Source organism: Crocuta crocuta, unplaced genomic scaffold (assembly GCF_008692635.1).
Source record: "Crocuta crocuta isolate KB4526 unplaced genomic scaffold, BGI_CrCroc_1.0 scaffold36, whole genome shotgun sequence".
Taxonomy (NCBI): Eukaryota; Metazoa; Chordata; class Mammalia; order Carnivora; family Hyaenidae; genus Crocuta; species Crocuta crocuta.
The window spans coordinates 18,757,195-18,774,783 of NW_027532203.1; the positions used below are offsets into that span (position 1 = coordinate 18,757,195).

Consider the following 17,589-nt stretch of genomic DNA (forward strand, 5'->3'; position numbering starts at 1 on the left):
AGGTGGGATGGCAACCTAAAGTTTGCTTCTTGCCAAATCTTTGTGTTACTTAATAGAAACCATTTAATGAATAGACTAATGATTTTATATATTGGACTGCCTGAAGAAACGCTGAAATGTGTGGTCTCATGTTCAAGCTTTCATTGTTTCCTGTGGAGGCCAGTTGCAGGGTGGGTGGAGAATGGTTGCAGGGAGATGTATTTGTACAATTTTGATCCGTACTTGCATAAATAATTTTTGTTCTAAATTTTAAAAATTTGATTAAGTATACCTTGTGATTTTTTTCCCCCTGAAACCTTTTTAAGGGATTATAATGGTGTGTCTTGGCAATCATTGACTTGGCATTTAACAGGAAGTTTATATTTCCCCGGAAGAGCTAGTCGGTTAAAAGCTTAGGAATAGCAGTGCCACCACTGTCAGATTCCTGACCTGTAGCCTCCTGCTTTCCCTTTCCTCCCCCCTGGGGAAGGTGTTACTGTTTTTGGGGCTCTAGCCTTTGCTTTTCCTTTATTTTCTTTCTGTGGGCACAGCCATTGTTTTCCCTGGCTTCCCTCGCCTGTCTAGGTGTACACAACTCCCACACCTGTAACTTGGTTCCAGGGCTCTGCCCTAAGAGCCAGACCATAGTAGCCATTTGCCACAGACCCTGCACTGTTCCCTAGACATCTCCCACTCAACATGTTGCAGCTGCCTCCTCATCTCTCCCCTCAGATCTGCCAGCCTCGTGTGTCCCGTGTGATCCCCTTGCCACCCCTGGGTGGTAAGGGCCTGAGCAGGTCTGAGTCCTGGCCTCTGGGATGTGAGATTTACCAGCAGCATGTGCTGTCGGTAGTGTCTCTTTTGCCTGCTGTCTCGGTGTTGCTTTAGGTTTTGCCCGTTGAGGCGGTGGAGTTTCAGGAGTAAATATGAGAAGAGAGTCTAGACTCTGAGGTTCCATTTTGCAACCCAGTCTCCTTGTCCCGCAGCTTCAGCTAGGAGAGTGGCACTTTTACCATTCCCCAGCAGGGGCTGGTAGATGGGATTCCCCACTCCCAACCCTGGACTCAAGCCCAGATGGCTCCGGCTGTGTTCACTCCCAGCGGAGTCACTATGAACAAACAAAGTCAAGAGGGAGAGTCAAGTGTCCAGGTGGACAGTTTTTAATAGGTTCTCTTTACTGCGGCCTCTTCGCCATAGGCGTTTATGAATTTGTTTTGGGTTTTTATTTAATTTTCATTCCTTTGGGTTTTTTTTATTTTAATTTTTTAAAATGTTTTTACTTTATTTTTGAGACAGAGACAGTGTGAGCAGAGGATGGACGGAGAGAGAGGGAGACACAATCTGAAGCAGCTCCAGGCTCTGAGCTGTCAGCACAGAGCCCGATGCGGGGCTCAAACTCATGAGCCATGAGATCATGACCTGACCCAAAGTCAGACGCTTAACTGACTGAGCCACTCAGGCGACCCAGATTTTCATTCCTTTGTAAAGTACACATGTTCTTTGATTCAGGTTGAAAAAGTTAGTTTGCAAAAGATGCTAACTTGCTGTCCTCTGTCCCTGCCCCACAAGGCTCCGCTGAGCAGCTGCTGAGCCCTGAGTGTTGGAAAGCCACTCTGAGAGCCCTGGGCTGCTGTGCCCCAAACTGCCAGCAGGTGGCAGCTTCTGCCGAGAGCTCAGTGCTTCAAAGTTCTCCGGATGTTCTCCTGTCTGACAAGCAGGTGTGTAGCTTTTGGTGTCTAAAGTTTATGTCTCTGCATTTCTTTTCTGTTTCTTTTGCTATTTTTTACACAGTTGGAGCACATTCAAAATTTATATCTAAAAAGCTGTGCTTTCATGGATTATCTTTAAGAGCCCTGTGTTCTCCTTTGTCTGTCTCTTGCTTCCTCCCATGCCCCCTTTGCCTTTCTTTTACACCTCAGAGTCTGATTCTTGCGCATCTGTTCAGGAGCAGCCCAGGCCCACCCATTATAGCTCCTCTCCCCACCTTAACCCATCTAAGGCTTAACCTTACACCCCTGGCTCCTTTAGCCAGATCTTCATGCAGTGTCCCACGGGGCTGTGCTCCCTATTTCATCAGTTTTATGTGCTATGGGTCCATGTGAGAATGTACTGGAAAAGAATGGTTCCTTTGCTTTAGAAAAAGAGTTTGAAATCTGCTGATTTACTTTTCATATGCAAACACCTTTGCAACTTTATTACAAAGTCCATAGCTTCCAGCACAGTCCACTGTAGTAAGTAGCTACTGAAAGTAAGACATTGGTTGGGGATTCTTTGACTGGTCATTCTCTTCCAGGTAATAGAGACGATACAGTGGCTCTCAAATTTTTTTTATAAGCTTCGATTATCCACATTGGACTTTAAAAGCTTTGGTTTATTCTCAAAATGGAGTCCTTACATGGCTGATCTGAAGACATTCTTGGGTTATCTTGTAAAGAGGCTGCTTGACTCAGAAATGGCCTGCTTGGCTCAAGACCCATCTGCTAGCAGCAAAACAGGTAAGATTAGTGCAACACAGAGTGAGGTGTTCTGACCTTCCTTTGGAAGAGACTTGAATAGACACATGAAGTGATTTAAATCTTAGCAATAAAGTTAAATATCTGAGTGTCAAGAAGAAGAAATAGGAAATATACAGTGTAGGCGTGAACCCATCTGTGTGTCATACCTGTGTCCACCCACACAGGGGGTGCCTGCTTCAGCTTGTCTCTGCCCCTCCTCCATAGGGCAGGGTACAAGCAGATAGGTTTCAATCTCCAGCTCTTTTTTCCTGTTATTTATCTTGCTGAATAAAGGGTTCTGAATATTTAAGCTTTTATCTTTAAAAAATGTGCAGTATAAAATTATCCATGATACTGTGTTGTAATAGAAATTCTTCAAGAAATTCCATTGCAGCAAATGAAAACACAAACAAACATACTTGGTTATAAGAAACATGTTGTTTGTATATCAACATAGGTTTGTGAGTATATAGATAATAAAAAGTAGAATTTTTAAGTGTTATCAGTGGTATTGACAAAGGATGCTCTTATTTCTTATCTCTAAAAATGTTGCTTTATTTTAGTGCTAAGATCCCTACATTCGGTAATCATCCAGCTCTTTAAGCCATGGATCTTGGTTTTAGAGGACAATGAAAGGTAAATTGTTTTTGATATTCAAATTCCTTTGAAGTTTATAGACTTAAACTTGTGAGGGGATTTAGGTATAAGGGATGCATTCACCATATTTGATTTTTTATGTAGGGTCATATTTAAATTTAGAAAATGCTTCCTTAGTGAAGGGAACTTAAGACATTTTCTATTTGTGGAATTGCTAGTCTGGTTGATCAGATCTATTACCTTAATATTAGCTTTGAAGCAAAACTGGACACTCATTTCCAATTTTCCACAATAAAGACATTGAATAAATTTTGGTCCTTAATTTCAGAAAAATAGATGTTGCTCTCCTGAATTCGATTTTGAGAATGTAATACTATAAAATATGAGACCAACTTGCTTTTATCCAGTACCTCAGTTGTTTTTTGGAAGTAAGTTGGTTTTCAGAGTACTGGGTCGGAATTACCCCTTTAACATTAGCTCTGCAATTAAGTGAAAGCATGATGTTATGAGCATTTAAACCAGAGGTGTAGAACTGTTCACATGCAGGGAGCTCCCTTAAGAGTCTTTTTTCCCCTAAAAGCATATAGACAAAGCTACGTGAACTTGAGCTTCTTCTTTTTTTTTTTTTTAATATTTTTTAACTTATTTCAGGAGAGAGAGAGAGAGACAGCGTGAGCAGGGAAGGGTCAAAGAGAGAGGGAGATACAGACTCTGAAATAGGCTCCAGGCTCCAAGCTGGCAGTCAGCACAGAGCCCGACGCGGGGCTCGAACCCATGAACCATGAAAGCATGACCTAAGCGAAAGTCGGATGCTTAACCGACTAAGCCACCCAGGCGCCCCTGAACTTGAGCTTCTTAATAATACAACAGTGCTAGATATCACAGTATTTAAAGTCCCTTCACAAATGTTAATCTGTTCCCAAGACTCAGAAAACATGAATGGCTTGCTCCAGTCTCACAGCCAGCAAGGGCAGAACTGAGAACAGAGCTCAGGGCTTCTGACTTCCATGCCAGGACTCTTTGTATTAACCCAGGCTGCTCCAAGAGCTCATTGAGAAAAATAGAAAAAGTTCTGGATCTTTCCTTTTGCTAGAGGACTGTCCTTAATGTACAAGCTTCAGGATTTTGCACAGCCACTAAGACTGCTGGCAATAATGCAGACTGTGCTGTTTATTTCCAGGAAGAATTAATGGGGTTTATTTTGATATTGAACTTTCTGGACCCAATTCAGAAGCTAATATGATCTTATAAAGAATTTTTTCCTTTGTCCATTTTTGGTCATCTTTTTGTTCCGTGGATTTTTTTTTTTTCCTTTTTTTTCATGTTTTAGGTAGAGAAAACTGTTGAAGCCACTTAGCAGCATATACCTAAGGCATTTGAAACGTAACCAAGATACATAGGGTGTAAAGTGGATATAAAAAGGTGTTAATTTATGTAAATAACACATTTCCGAAACTTAATTGCATTGGAATAAACGTTGAGAAGGAAAATAAATAAAATTGTATGGTGATGTTATGAGCCTCCAGGAATTTCCAGCTGTTAGAACGGTCTCAGTGTGTCTGGGTCTACGTAATACAGTGTTCTCTAGGACATAGGTGGTCCCTAGACCCTGGGGCCTAGAGCAACTTAGTCATGGTGCTTTCATTTCTAAGTGTGTGCTGCTTTTATTTGAAGCAGCCAGCGACATTACCCCTGGCTGGAGAGCGATGCTGCGGTGGCCTCGAGCATCGTGCGGCTGTTCACTGACTGTGTGGATTCATTGCACCAGAGTTTCAAAGGTAGGAAGAGGTTGTGTTATGTCTCTGATTGGCTGTCACTTTTTCCCTAAGTCATTCAGTTGATCTTTGGCCTCTGTTTTCCCTACTTTAATTTTATTTTAGTTGGGAGGCAGTCATCTTTGACCAAAGAGCGTCACTGATACAACTGGTTGGTGTGAGGTTTATAACATCATACATTGTTTGTAAGGTAGCTCTGAGCTTCACCAGCCATGGAAAATAGGCAGCCGTTCTCTTCACACATTCTCTGGCCCCTCATGTTGAACCTCATTCTATCTTCTGTGCCTCTAACTCCTTTTTCATGTTTTCTTTCTGTGCTTCATTTTGGGCAAAGGCTTGAGGTCTGTCTTCCAGTTTACCCAGGCTTTCCAGCCCTGTATAACCTGCTTAACAGCAACAACAGCAACAAACATTTGAATTTCTCATTTTAGTATCCAGAAGTTATATTTGTTTGTTTTTTAGATCTACCCTGTTCCTTTTTGATAGCATCTGATTTCTTTTTTTGTTTAAAATTCTAATTGTTATTTTTTTGAAATGTTTAAGCATACTTTGCTTTCTGATCTGTGTGCAGTAGTAATTATCTGAAGCCCCTGCTGGGGACACCTGGCTTATGCCACAGTTTGGGATGCTCCTTTAGATTCTTAGAGGCTTGTTTCCTTGTGTAGTTTTTAAAAACATTTATTTATTTTGAGAGAGAGAAAGTGCGTGTGTGTACACACAAGTGGGGGGCAGAGAGAGAAATAGAGAGGGGAGGCAAGAGAGAATCCCAAGAAGCTCCATGCTTAGCTCGGAGGCCGACTTGGAGCTCAGTCTCAGAACCATGAGATCACGACCTTAGCTGAGGTCATGACCTGAATGAGTAGATATCAAGAGTTGGATGCTTAACTGACTGAGCCACCCAGGCACCCCTCGTTTTGTATTTTTCTTAAGTTTATTTATTTATTTTGAGAGAGTGTGCAGGAAGGGCAGAGAGAAAGAATCTCAAGCAGGCTCTGCACTATCCGTGTGGAGGGTAACTCAGAACTTGAACTCACAAACCATGAGATTACAACCTGCACCGCAGTCAAGAGTCAGATGCTTAACTAACTGAGCCACCCAGGCAACCCTCCTTGTACATTTTTAAATTTTGTATTGCGAGCCCATATTTAGAGAGAATTTCTCTGTGGAAATTCCATGAAGACCGAGATGAGGGTGTGTCTTCCAGAAAAGATCCTCATTTGTTACCGTCTGGAACTATAATTCCTCAGCTTGCGGTTTCTCACATGACACAGGTATAAGCAGTCAGATCCCAGACTCACTTGGAGGTGTGCCCAGTTACCACAGTCAGCTCCCCACCCCCCTCCACTCCGAGTTTAGGTGAAGGCAGAGAAGGTCCCTTTCTTCCCCTGATCTGTCCTTTCAGGGAGGGCGCAGTCCTTGGGAGGCTCTGCGTGCTGTTAGAGCCCCACAGAAGCAGACCCCTCGGCAGGCGGCTGAGGCTTCGGTGTCTGATCAGGCCCTGCATTTCCTGGGTTCTTGCTGCTTCTGGCCCCTGCACCTGGCCCTCTTGCCTTCTGCGGAGCGTACCTAGCTATGCATTTTCAAAGATGTTTTATTTTACCTAGTGTATCTAAATATTTTATATTGGGAGGTTTATGAGGACCTTCGTTCCACCCCACCCAGATTCTTGCAGTCGCCTCCTGTTTTTCTCATTCCAGTTTCTGTTCCTGCCTATTGAATAGATTAATTATTTCCCGAAAATAGTATTTATATCCTATCATATTTGTATTTCCAAACTTCTATGTCATGTTTTAGCCCAGTATTTAGATGTGTCTGGCCCAGTGCACTTGAGCATTGTGTGATGGCTTCTTTATGGAAACCTTCCACTGCAGCCATACTGCTTGACACGCTGTTCCGCCGACGTCCTTGGCCCTCCCCTCACTGCACTTGCTCATGCTAACTGCACCACTGGATGAAGCCTCGGATCTTTTGTCTTCTCTGCACTGTGTTTGTGCACACATGTTTCTCTTCTGCCTCTGAATCTTCATAGTGTGTCTTCGCAGTCTTGAGTCCTTGGGGTGCAGACACTGAGGTGTGGCTGGAATGCTATTTGGGATCTTTCTGGGGTGGTGCTTGTGAAGATAACAGAGAGAGGAGCGACAGTGGGCAAGGAACGCCTGCAGGGCCCGTGCAGGTGTAACACCTGTGAAAGGCAACGGGAAGAAAGAGCAGTGCCTCTGCCCACGGTGCAGCTCCGAGAAAGGGCTGGCCAGCCCAGCAACGAGTGCTGGGCCAGGCTTCCTCATTGCAGGTCCCCCAGTAGGCGGAAGTGGCCAGCTCTGTGCTCAGCTGTTGGCTCAACTAGGCACCACAGTGAGTCCTGAAGGTGCCATGGCCTGATTGGCACGTTCCGTTTCTGACTAGTGTGCCTCTGTGGTTGCTATGTGTCTGTGGCACTTAGTCATAGACTTAACAGTATGTCATCCGGTCCTTAAAAAAATGTGTGTGTGTATAGAAAGATTTAGGTTCACAGCAAAATTGAACAGAAAGTATGGTGAATTCCCCTATCCCCCTAAATAGCCTCCCCTACTATGAACACGCCCCACCAGAGTGGTACACTTGTTAACAGTTGATGAGCCTACCCCGACACATCATTCTCACCCAAAGTCATGGTTACATTAGGGTTTGCTCTTGGTGTTGTACATTGTTGATTTTGACAAATATACAATAACACATAATCCACCATTACAGTATCCTACAGATTAGCCCCATGGCCCTGAGGACCCTCTGTGTTCAGCCTATTCCCTCTCTCTCCACTAATTCGTGGTGAGAATTTTTTTCTGTCTCCATAGTTTTAGTTTTTATAGAATGCCAAATAATCAGAATCATACCTTATATAACCTTTCATATTGGTTTCTTTCACTTAATAATATGCATTATGGTTTCTCCCAGTCTCTTCATGGCTTGATAGCTCATTTTCTTTCAATGCTGAACAATATTCCATTGCCTAGATGTATTCATGCAGTAATTTTGATTGATCTTTTATATACATTCCTGATCTCTTTATTTTTAAGATCTGGCATCCTTTATTTGATTTTTTTGTGTTGTTTTTGTTTCATTTTTATTTCTTTTTTTTTAATAGTTTATTATCAAGTTGGTTTCCTATATATTCCTGATCTCTTTAAAAAAATTTTTTTTCTGACTCAAGTGTAAGATGTAAACTAGGCACAGAAACAGTATTCTTTTTATCCCCCACAAGACTTGGGCAGTGCCATAGTCTCAGTGTCCATTTGATAAGTATGGGTTCAGTGAGTAACACATGAAATCCTAACAGTACTCACTTTTTCATTTTTGTTTTTGTTTTTTTGTTTTTGTTTTTTTTTGGAAAGACAGACTTCTTGCTTCTTACCATCATCAAAAAGATTTGAGCATTAAATTAGAGTCACAAAAGCTATATATTTAGTTTCTTAGTATAAGGGACAAGTAATCTCTTAGGTTCTTGCCTGTGTATATAAAATAAAGTACCTGGGGAACAGGGAGGTAGATGGCTAACATCAGGAATTGGTAACTAGGTTCAAGGAGAGGAAGCAAAACTATGCAAAGCAGGAAGAAGTATTTTGTTGTAGCCTTTTAGTGAGGTCTTCTGATCCACCTCTCTCCTTTTATTCGTGAGAAAATGAATACCCAAAAAGCAAAATAAATTTATCTGAGCTCATAGAACTTATGTTCGGTGTCTGGGCTGGAACTAGAAACTCAGTCTTGTCCTAAGAGATTACCTTTTAGACATCTTCTACCTACATATCCACACTTGTTTAAACAAAACTATTTTTATTCATATTTAAACAAATGCTACTCTTACCTTGTCTTAAAAGGTTAAAAACATGTTAGTGTTTCATGCGTAGAATGAAGGACTGCAAATCAAGGGCACAGGGACATTAGAAATGATAGATTGATTGGTACTGTGGACTGATGCTCATTTGTCAGTTTTGAAAAGCTGCTGTTAAGAAACATCATCAGCTTTGAGGCGCCTTGAGCATCTGACTTTGGCTCAGGTCATGATCTCCCGGTTCGTGGGTCCGAGCCCCGCGTTGGCTCTGTGGTGACAGCTAGCTCAGAGCCTGGAGCCTGTTTCAGATTCTGTATCTCCCTCTCTCTCTAACCCTCCCCTGCTCATGCTGTCTCTCTCTTTCTCTCTCTCTCTCTCTCTCAGAAATAAAACATTAAAAAAATTTAAAAAAAAATCATCAGCTTTCTGTTATTGTTATGTGTGGCTCTCTCGTCTTTGACTACATTCATTCCTTTGCATAAAATCAGAAAGACTGAAGGTTTTGTTTTAGACCAAACACCTGTATGTTGCCATGAACTCTTGAGGGCACTGCAGCAATTGATACTTCTGATGATAATGCTGAGTGATCCATGTCACAGAGGAGTGTCGTTTTAGAATAACTTGGCCGAGAGACAGTAGTAGCCTAGTTTTACCGCACCGAGGGTTAAATTTTAGTCATGTGGCACATTTCTTTTTGAGGGATATTAGGTTCCTACAAGGCGCCAAATGAATAAGTGCTAATGCCAGTGGCCACATATGTGCTGAGGGTGGCAGACTAGAGGGGTACTTGGAAGTGGTTGGGATTATGCAAGCATATTTGTGTGAAAAAGCCAGATAGTTAGAAGTTTTAAAGAAAAACTGATCGCCCCTGCTCTTTCCCACATCCCAGCTACTCATTCCAGGTACCCAAGTAAGTAATTACATACCAATCTTTGCTAGTAATTTGCCACCGTGTTTTTTTTTCCTGGCATGAAAACTTTTGAAATTGAGTAAATATAGAGAACTTTATGTTTTAGACTTTCAGTTCAAATTTCTGTTTGTTTGTTTTTAAAGATAACCCTGAATGTCTTCAGTTGTATTTTCTTTAAATTTTTTTTTAAATACATATTTTTTAAATTTATTTCTAGGAAAGAGAGAGAGACAGCGTGAGCAGGGGAGGGTCAGAGAGAGAGGGAGTCACAGACTGAAACAGGCTCCAGGCTCTGAGCTGGCAGTCAGCACAGAGCCCGATGCGGGGCTCGAACCCACGAACCGCGAGATCATGACCTAAGCGAAAGTCGGACGCTTAACCGACTAAGCCACCCAGGTGCCCCATTCAGTTGTATTTTCTGTTTCAACTTTAGATAAGCTGTTGCCCGGTGACGAAGGAGCCCTCAGGTTACACCTGCTGCATTACTGTGAAGCATGCACGGCACCCAGAATGCCAGAGTTCATTCTGTACACTTTCCATAGCGCCTACCGGAAGCTCCCGTGGAGGGACCTGCACCCTGACCAGATGCTCATGGAGGCCTTCTTCAAAGTAAGCCTCGCTCCCTGTGCCACCGCCCGGCTTCTAGTCAGCTGCCTGTCCACCGTGGACCATACCCACGTTCTGTGTTCTTTGAGTGGTGCCTGTGTAGAGCATGTGATTTTCCCATGGAAATCGTTCTGCTGTGTGAGCAGGTGCTTGGCAGATGCTTGGAGGACCGGTTTTAAACCCAGAGAAAGATTTTGTCTGTCACGTGGTGGTCACCCCCTAGGCTTTAGTAGTACTGTTGTATGAGTGCATAGTTTAATCACTTCATCATACTCAGTCTTGGTGTTTCTGGGTTTGCATATTTTTCTAGGATAGCATCATCAGACTTTCATACTGTTAAATGTTCTATTAAAGCAAAATGTAATTGGTACTCAAGCCATTAGTTTCTTTAAGCAGTTACATAAGGGAATAATGCTGTAGGAGATAGAAGTGCATCGTAACAACCAATGATGCATCATAAGCATATAAAGACTGGAAATGACCTGGAAAAAATGCTAATACATGTGTGTGAGTTTTAGCAATAGAAGCAATAATTACAAAAAACAGCCACAGTGGTGTTACTTACATGACAGCCAGTACTGTTCTTAAGTTTATAATTTTTTTTCTTTTAAAATTTTTTTGAGAGAGTGAGAGAGAGAACGGGATGCAGAGAGGGAAAGAGGGAGAGAGGGAAGAGAGGGAGAGAGAGAGAGAGAGAGAATATCTTAAGTGGGCTCCATGCCCAGTGAAGAGCCTGACATGGGGCTCAGTGTCACGACCATGAGATCATGACCTGAGCCGAAATCCAGAGTCAGATGCTTAACTGACTGAGTCACCCAGATGCCCCTCTTATGTTACTATTTTTTTAAAAAAAATTTTTCTTTATTGTCAAGTTGGTTTCCATATAACACCCAGTGCTCATCCCAATAAGTGCCCTCCTCCATGCCCATCACCCCACATCCCCTTTCCCCCGCCCCCATCAGCCCTCAGTTCTCAGCATTCAAGAATCTCTCATGGTTTGCCTCCCTCCCTCTCCCCAAGTGTTTTTCCCCTTCTCCTCTCCCCGTGGTCCTCCTTTAAGTTCCTCCTAATCCACCTATATGTGCAAACATATGGTACCTGTCCTCCTCTGCCTGACTTATTTCGCTCAGCATAATACCCTCAAGTTCCATCCATGTTGCTACACATGGCCAGATTTCATTCTTTCTCATTGCCATGTAGTATTCCATTGTATACATAAACCACATCTTCTTGATCCATTCGCCTGTTGATGGACATTTAGGTTCTTTTTATGTTTTGGCTATTGTTGAGAGTGCTGCTATGAACATTGGGGTACATGTGTCCCTATGCATCAGCACTCCTGTATCCCTTGGGTAAATTCCTAGCAGTGCTATTGCTGGATCATAGGGGGGTTCTATTGTTAATTTTTTGAGGTACCTCCACACTGTTTTCCAGAGGAGCGGCACCAGTTTACATTCCCACCAACAGTGTAGGAGGGTGCCCGTTTCTCTACATCCTCGCCAGCATCTAGAGTTCTCTGATTTGTTCATTTTAGCCACTCTGACTGGTGTGAGGTGGTATCTCAGTGTCGTTTTGATTTGTATTTCCCTGATGAGGAGGGACACTGAGCATCGTTTCATGTGTCTGTTGGCCATCTGGATGTCCTCTTTGGAGAAGTGTCTTTTCATGTCTTCTGCCCATTTCTTCACTGGATTGTTTGTTTTCAGGTGTGGAGTTTGGTGAGTTCCTTATAGATGTTGGATACTAGCCTTTTATGTGATAGTCATTTGCAACTATCTTTTCCCATTCCGTCGGTTGTCTGTTTTATTGATTGTTTCCTTTGCTGTGCAGAAGCTTTTTTATCTTGATGAGGTCCCAATAGTTCATTTTTGTTCTTGATTCCCTTGCCTTTGGGGATGTGTCAAGTAAGAAATTGCTATGGTTGAGGTCAAGGAGGTTCTTTCCTGCTTTCTCCTCTAGAGTTTTGAGGGTTTCCTGTCTCACATTCAGGACATTACTATTTTTAAAAACCCATTATAATCTTCTTAGCTTTTTACACTCATTTCCATTTATTTATTCATAGTCACCAGCTCATTTGTGTTCACTTTTAACTTAATATGAGTTGATTGCTGAGACACCCAAAGTACTGTAATTATTGAGGGTAAACAGTGGTTTACAGCAATAGTGAAATGTACTGTGTCTTTCTGTGCTGCACATGGAGACTCACCCAGGGGTGTTCTTGTCGGCTACTTGTCTGTGACTGAGCTCCAGGCAAAGCTGAGGACAGTTGTCTCAGAAATAAAAGGCTAGGATTGATTTTGCATCTAGGTTTAGGACATGAGACAGGTCCTAAGTATATATTCGTCACCATTATGAACATGGAAGAGAATGCTTGTTTAAAGAGCTGTAACATAGCTTTAAGTAAGAGGACAGCCTCAGCTGCGTGACAGATTAAATAGAACAGTCTCTGAAGGGTTGCTCTAAAATCTGTGACTCTAGGAATTTTAGACTAATGATAGATGACCCTGGCCTGCCCAGAAGCTGGAAGCCGTTCAGTTCTATGTGTCTTGCTGGCATTAGAAGGGATGTTTTTTTGAGTGGTTTAGAGAGAGGATAGAGAAGAGGTTGAAGAATCATTTTTGAAAATGGAAAAGAGTAAGTAGTTAGTATGATACAGTGATGGTAGTCATGGGAGGGCATAAATCATCAGATTCCATTGACTGTCATTTTATAAATGGAGTAGAGCTTTTTAACCTTCATTTTATTTTTTATTATTTTTTATTTTTTAATTTTTTTTATTTTTTTAAATTTACATCCAAGTTAGCATATAGTGCAACAATGATTTCAGGAGTAGATTCCTTAATGCTCCTTACCCATTTAGCCCATCTCCCCTCCCACAACCCCTCCAGTAACCCTCTGTTTGCTCTTCATATTTACGAGTCTCTTATGTTTTTGTTCCCCGCCCTGTTTTCATATTATTTTTGCTTCCCTTCCCTTCTGTTCATCTGTTTTGTATCCTAAAGTCCTCATCTGAGTGAAGTCTTAGGATATTTGTCTTTCTCTGACTAATTTCGCTTAGCATGATACCCTCTAGTTCTGTTCACATAGTTGAAAATGGCAAGATTTCATTCTTTTTGATTGCTGAGTAATACTCCATACACACACACACACACACACACACACACACACACACACACTACATCTTCTTTATCCATTCATCGATAATGTTTGGGCTCTTTCCATACTTTGGTTATTGTTGATAGTGCTGCTATAAACATTTGGGTGCATGTGTCCCTTTGAAACAGCACACCTGTATCCCTTGGATAAATACCTAGTAGTGCAGTTGCTGAGTCTTAGGGTAGTTCTATTTTTAATTTATTGAGAAACCTCCATACTGTTTTCCAGAGTGGCTGCACCAGTTTGCATTCCTACCAGCAGTGCATCTTTCTTTGCATCCTTGCCAATATCTGTTGTTGCCCAAGTTGTTTTAGCCATTCTGACGGTTAACCATCTTAGACAGAAAAATTTATAGCCAGCTACATTTTATTTTAAACAGACTGTTGAGGGGTGCCTGGTGGCTCAGTCGATTGAGCATCCGACTTTGGCTCACGTCATGATCTCATAGTTTATGCGTTCAGGCCCTGCGTTGGGCTATGTGCTGACAGCTCAGAGCCTGAAGCCTACTTCAGATTCTGTGTCTCCCACTCTCTCTGCCTCTCCCCTGCTCGTGTTCTGTCTCTCTCTTTCAAAAATAAATAAACATTAAAAAAAATTTAAACAGACTGTTGAAATGAGCTAATAAGACAGAACTCTGACATTGATTATATACTTTAAAATACATTTACCACCCCCCCACCAATCCCTAATATATTTTAAATAGGATTTAATTTAATATTATTCAGTCATCAAAAATCACAAAGACTAATGATGTGGAGACATTTTTATAACATTACACTAAAAAGACAGTATAAAAATTATGAACACTGTTATAGTAGGTCTCAAAGAGTAGGATCCTAGGACTGATAGTGTCTGTACCACCAGGAAACTTCTTAGAAATCCAAATTCCTGCTCCCACCCTAGATTTAGGAAATACAAAATACTGGCAGTGGGGTCCCACAGTCTGTGTTTTATTGGGTCTTTAGTGGGGGTGGTTCTGATGCACGATTAGCTTTAGTAACCACTGGCTAGTAGATCTCAATCTTTGACCTGTCCTAGCACATCTGAGGACTGTAATAGACTCTCCGGAGCTTTGGTGACTAACTGGGGCAGCCTGGTTAGAGCTAGGGAAGGTCATTCCTCTCCTGTTAAGAATGGCTATGGCTCGAAATAAGTCAGGCAGAGAAGGACAAATATCATATGTTTGCACGTATAGGAGGATTAGGAGGAACTTGACGGAGGAACAAGGGGGAGAAGAAGGGCGGAAATGGTGGGGGAAAGGGAGAGAGGCAAACCATGAGAGACTCTTGAATGCTGACAAAAACTGAGGACTGATGGATGTGGGGGGGAGGGGGGGATGGGCATGGAGGAGGACACTTGTGGGGATGAGCACTGAGTGTTATGTGGAAACTAATTTGACAATAAACTATTAAAAAAAAAAAAAAAAAGAATGGCTATGGCTCAGTAGGTGGCTCACTAGGTTGAGCATCCGGCTCTTGATTTTGGCTCAGGTTGTGATCCCAGGGTTGTGGGATTGAGCCCCGCATCAAGCTCTATGCTGAGTGTGGAACCTGCTTAGATTCTCTCTCTTTCTCTCTCTCTGACCTCGTGCCTTCTCTCTCTCTGACCTCGTGCCTTGCTCATGCACACTCTCTCTAAAAAGAAAAAAAAAAGAGAAAAAGAATTAGTGGAATAAATAATGAACTCTAAACAAACTGAAAAATGTACACATTCACTGAGCATGGAAGAAAAATTATGAAAAATGTTAAGTCCAAATCTCTGGGGGGAAGGATTTATAGATGATTTTTATAACCTGGGGAAAAAGTTATTTTCTAAAATACAAGTTAGTAAACACCAATTTATACACATTTTCAAGGTAGCTTAAAGCAAAACACCGATTTTAATTCATTTCCCTTTAGGTGGAACGAGGAAGCCCTAAGAGCTGCTTCTTATTTTTGGGGTCTGTCCTGTGTGAAGTCAACTGGGTCAGTGTGCTCTCTGACGCCTGGAGCCCCAGTCCCCGCCCGGAGACGCGGAGCATGATCGTCTGCCTCCTTTTCATGATGGTTTTATTGGCAAAGGAAGATCAGCTGGTAGATGAATCCGTAAGTTTGGAGAGCCTGAGCTGAAGACTTGTCAAGGCTTCCCAGATCCTCCCTTTCTAATAAGTTGTGGTTTTTTACTTGTTTCCTAACACCTCTGTCGTGTGATACCTGCTTGGCATACGGGATGTGCCTTCAACTAGGTGCCTGATTTTCTGGGATCGTTCCTAATCGAATTCTGGATTATGAAGGGAAGCACGTGGAGTTAGGATATGAAAATCAATTTTATTTTACATCTCATCCATTGCTAGTTAGCTCTCCAACTAGATCCAAGAGTTCCTTTGAAAAACTGGGTTCTGAATACTTACAGATCTTCATGTGTTTTTGCCAAGACTTTGGTTATAACTTTTACAAGTACTTTGACTTGAGTAGATACTTCTTTGACATCTCACCTGTTCCATGCTGGTCATGGGCCATCTTAGTTGTCACCCCCTAGACTGGAGACATATCTCCAGGAAACTGGGAGCTCCATAACTAAAGGGGAGTGTTTTTTTTGTTTTCAGGATTCGCCTCTGCTGAATCTTCTTGGACAAACAAGCTCACTTTCGTGGCACCTTGTGGACCTTGTGTCGTATCAGAGCGCGCTGGCTTATTTCCGCAGCCATTACCAGCCGTCTATCATCCTGGCAAAGGAGCCTTCTGCTGAATTCATCATGAAGCTCCTGAGAGTGTCTGCAGGCCTTTCTCTTCCTGCTGATAGCCAGAAACATCTTGTAAGTCGAGTGGGTGCTTCAAAAGGCAGAGTGTTCTTCAGGATTCTAGTAGCATAAGTGCTCCTGAGGACAGGCTCAAAGCCTGTGATGGCTCAGTTAAAAAAGTTAGAGGATGTGTGTCATTGTGGACTCAGTTTGTACTCCCAGGTTTTTTGGTTTTAATTATCTCTCTTGGTCAACCTTCACTTACGGCAGTATCACAGGCTAACAAGAGGTGAAAAAGATTGAGGGTGGCAGCTGTTGGTTTAGGGGTCTGACTGTCCTTGGCAGCAGAACGGCAGGGAAGTTACGAGCACGAGTTTGAGGTCTGACCGACTCCGGTCCCCAGCCCCCTGCCGTTGTGACGTTGGTGTTCTCATCTGAATTGGAAATAATATACTTCGCCTCAAAGTGTTGCTGTGGGAATTAAATTAGGTAATGAACAGAAAAATGTTTGGAAAAGTTTCTGGCAAGTACATAGTTAATGTTTTTATTAACGTAGTGAAAAAGGAAGTGTTCTGGAATTCAGGAGGATGTGTGTTCTAGTGAGAGACGTGCACATCCCTGGACACAGGGCCCTTAGGCACATGCCTGCCTTCGCGTGGGCTCCCCCTCTGTCCTCTCTACCTGCTCCCAAAGCAGTCAGAGCCGCGCACGCTCCTGGGGAATACTCACTTCACACCACTTGCATGGATTCATACGAATGCTCCTTTTTTCTGTCAGGATGCAGTTCCAAAATGCCGAGCCTTCACTCATCAGATGGTTCAGTTCCTCAGCTCCCTGGAACAAAATGGAAAAATCACCTTAGCAGTCCTAGAAAAGGAGATGTCTAAGCTCTTAGATGATATCATCACCTTTAACCCACCTGGTAAGTGGCCATGGGCAGTCATGTGTTTATTCAGTCAGTGAATTTCTGCCGTGTGCGAGGCCTGTGAGATCCGGGAGGTGTGCAGGACACTTTCAGTTGTGTTCCTGGAGAGAGGACTGGCTCCAGGGGTGCTGTCATCTCAGCGCTGGGGAGGTGTGAAAGCTAAGAATCTGAGGAGGGGTTCACACTGTCGGATGCTGGTGTAGGCTTAACTGGACCGAGGGCTAGGCTAGACGACTGGGTTTGGTGAGTAGGGGGTAGCTGGAGCCGGCCCGGGAGCAGCATTCCAAGATGCTTTAGGTGGGCACTCCAGAATCACCTGTAGACGTGGAAGAAACTGTGTGGAGAACTTGTGTTCCCGGCAGTTTGGTGGACTGGGTATCCTGACTGTTTCTGCTGAAAACAGCTAAGAATGCTGGAGAAAATGTTTTTATGAAGCCAAAAATGAAGCTTATCATGGAAAAATATTAGAAGTCAGAAGCGAAGTGAAGGAGGAAACTGTAGAGGTACTTGGAGTGCTGAGGCTGGCTTCCCCCATGAAGGCTTTGGTGGAACCTCCATGGACTGGGCGGAGGCACTAAAGGGGGGGTGCCCTGCCGGCGATGAGGGCCTGAAAGGAGCTCCT

General features: G+C 42.8%; 1 protein-coding gene across 1 annotated transcript in view; it reads left to right on the forward strand.

Annotated features, from left to right (window-relative positions):
* The window catches only part of EPG5 (ectopic P-granules 5 autophagy tethering factor), a 112,746-nt gene that overhangs the window by 77,754 nt on the left and 17,403 nt on the right, over positions 1 to 17,589 (forward strand). Inside the window, exons 32-39 of the mRNA XM_077777649.1 lie at positions 1,549 to 1,697; positions 2,273 to 2,474; positions 3,038 to 3,110; positions 4,746 to 4,849; positions 9,995 to 10,170; positions 15,222 to 15,407; positions 15,908 to 16,117; positions 16,820 to 16,964. Coding sequence (XP_077633775.1) covers positions 1,549 to 1,697; positions 2,273 to 2,474; positions 3,038 to 3,110; positions 4,746 to 4,849; positions 9,995 to 10,170; positions 15,222 to 15,407; positions 15,908 to 16,117; positions 16,820 to 16,964 — 1,245 coding nt within the window. The remainder of the gene's footprint in view (positions 1 to 1,548; positions 1,698 to 2,272; positions 2,475 to 3,037; positions 3,111 to 4,745; positions 4,850 to 9,994; positions 10,171 to 15,221; positions 15,408 to 15,907; positions 16,118 to 16,819; positions 16,965 to 17,589) is intronic.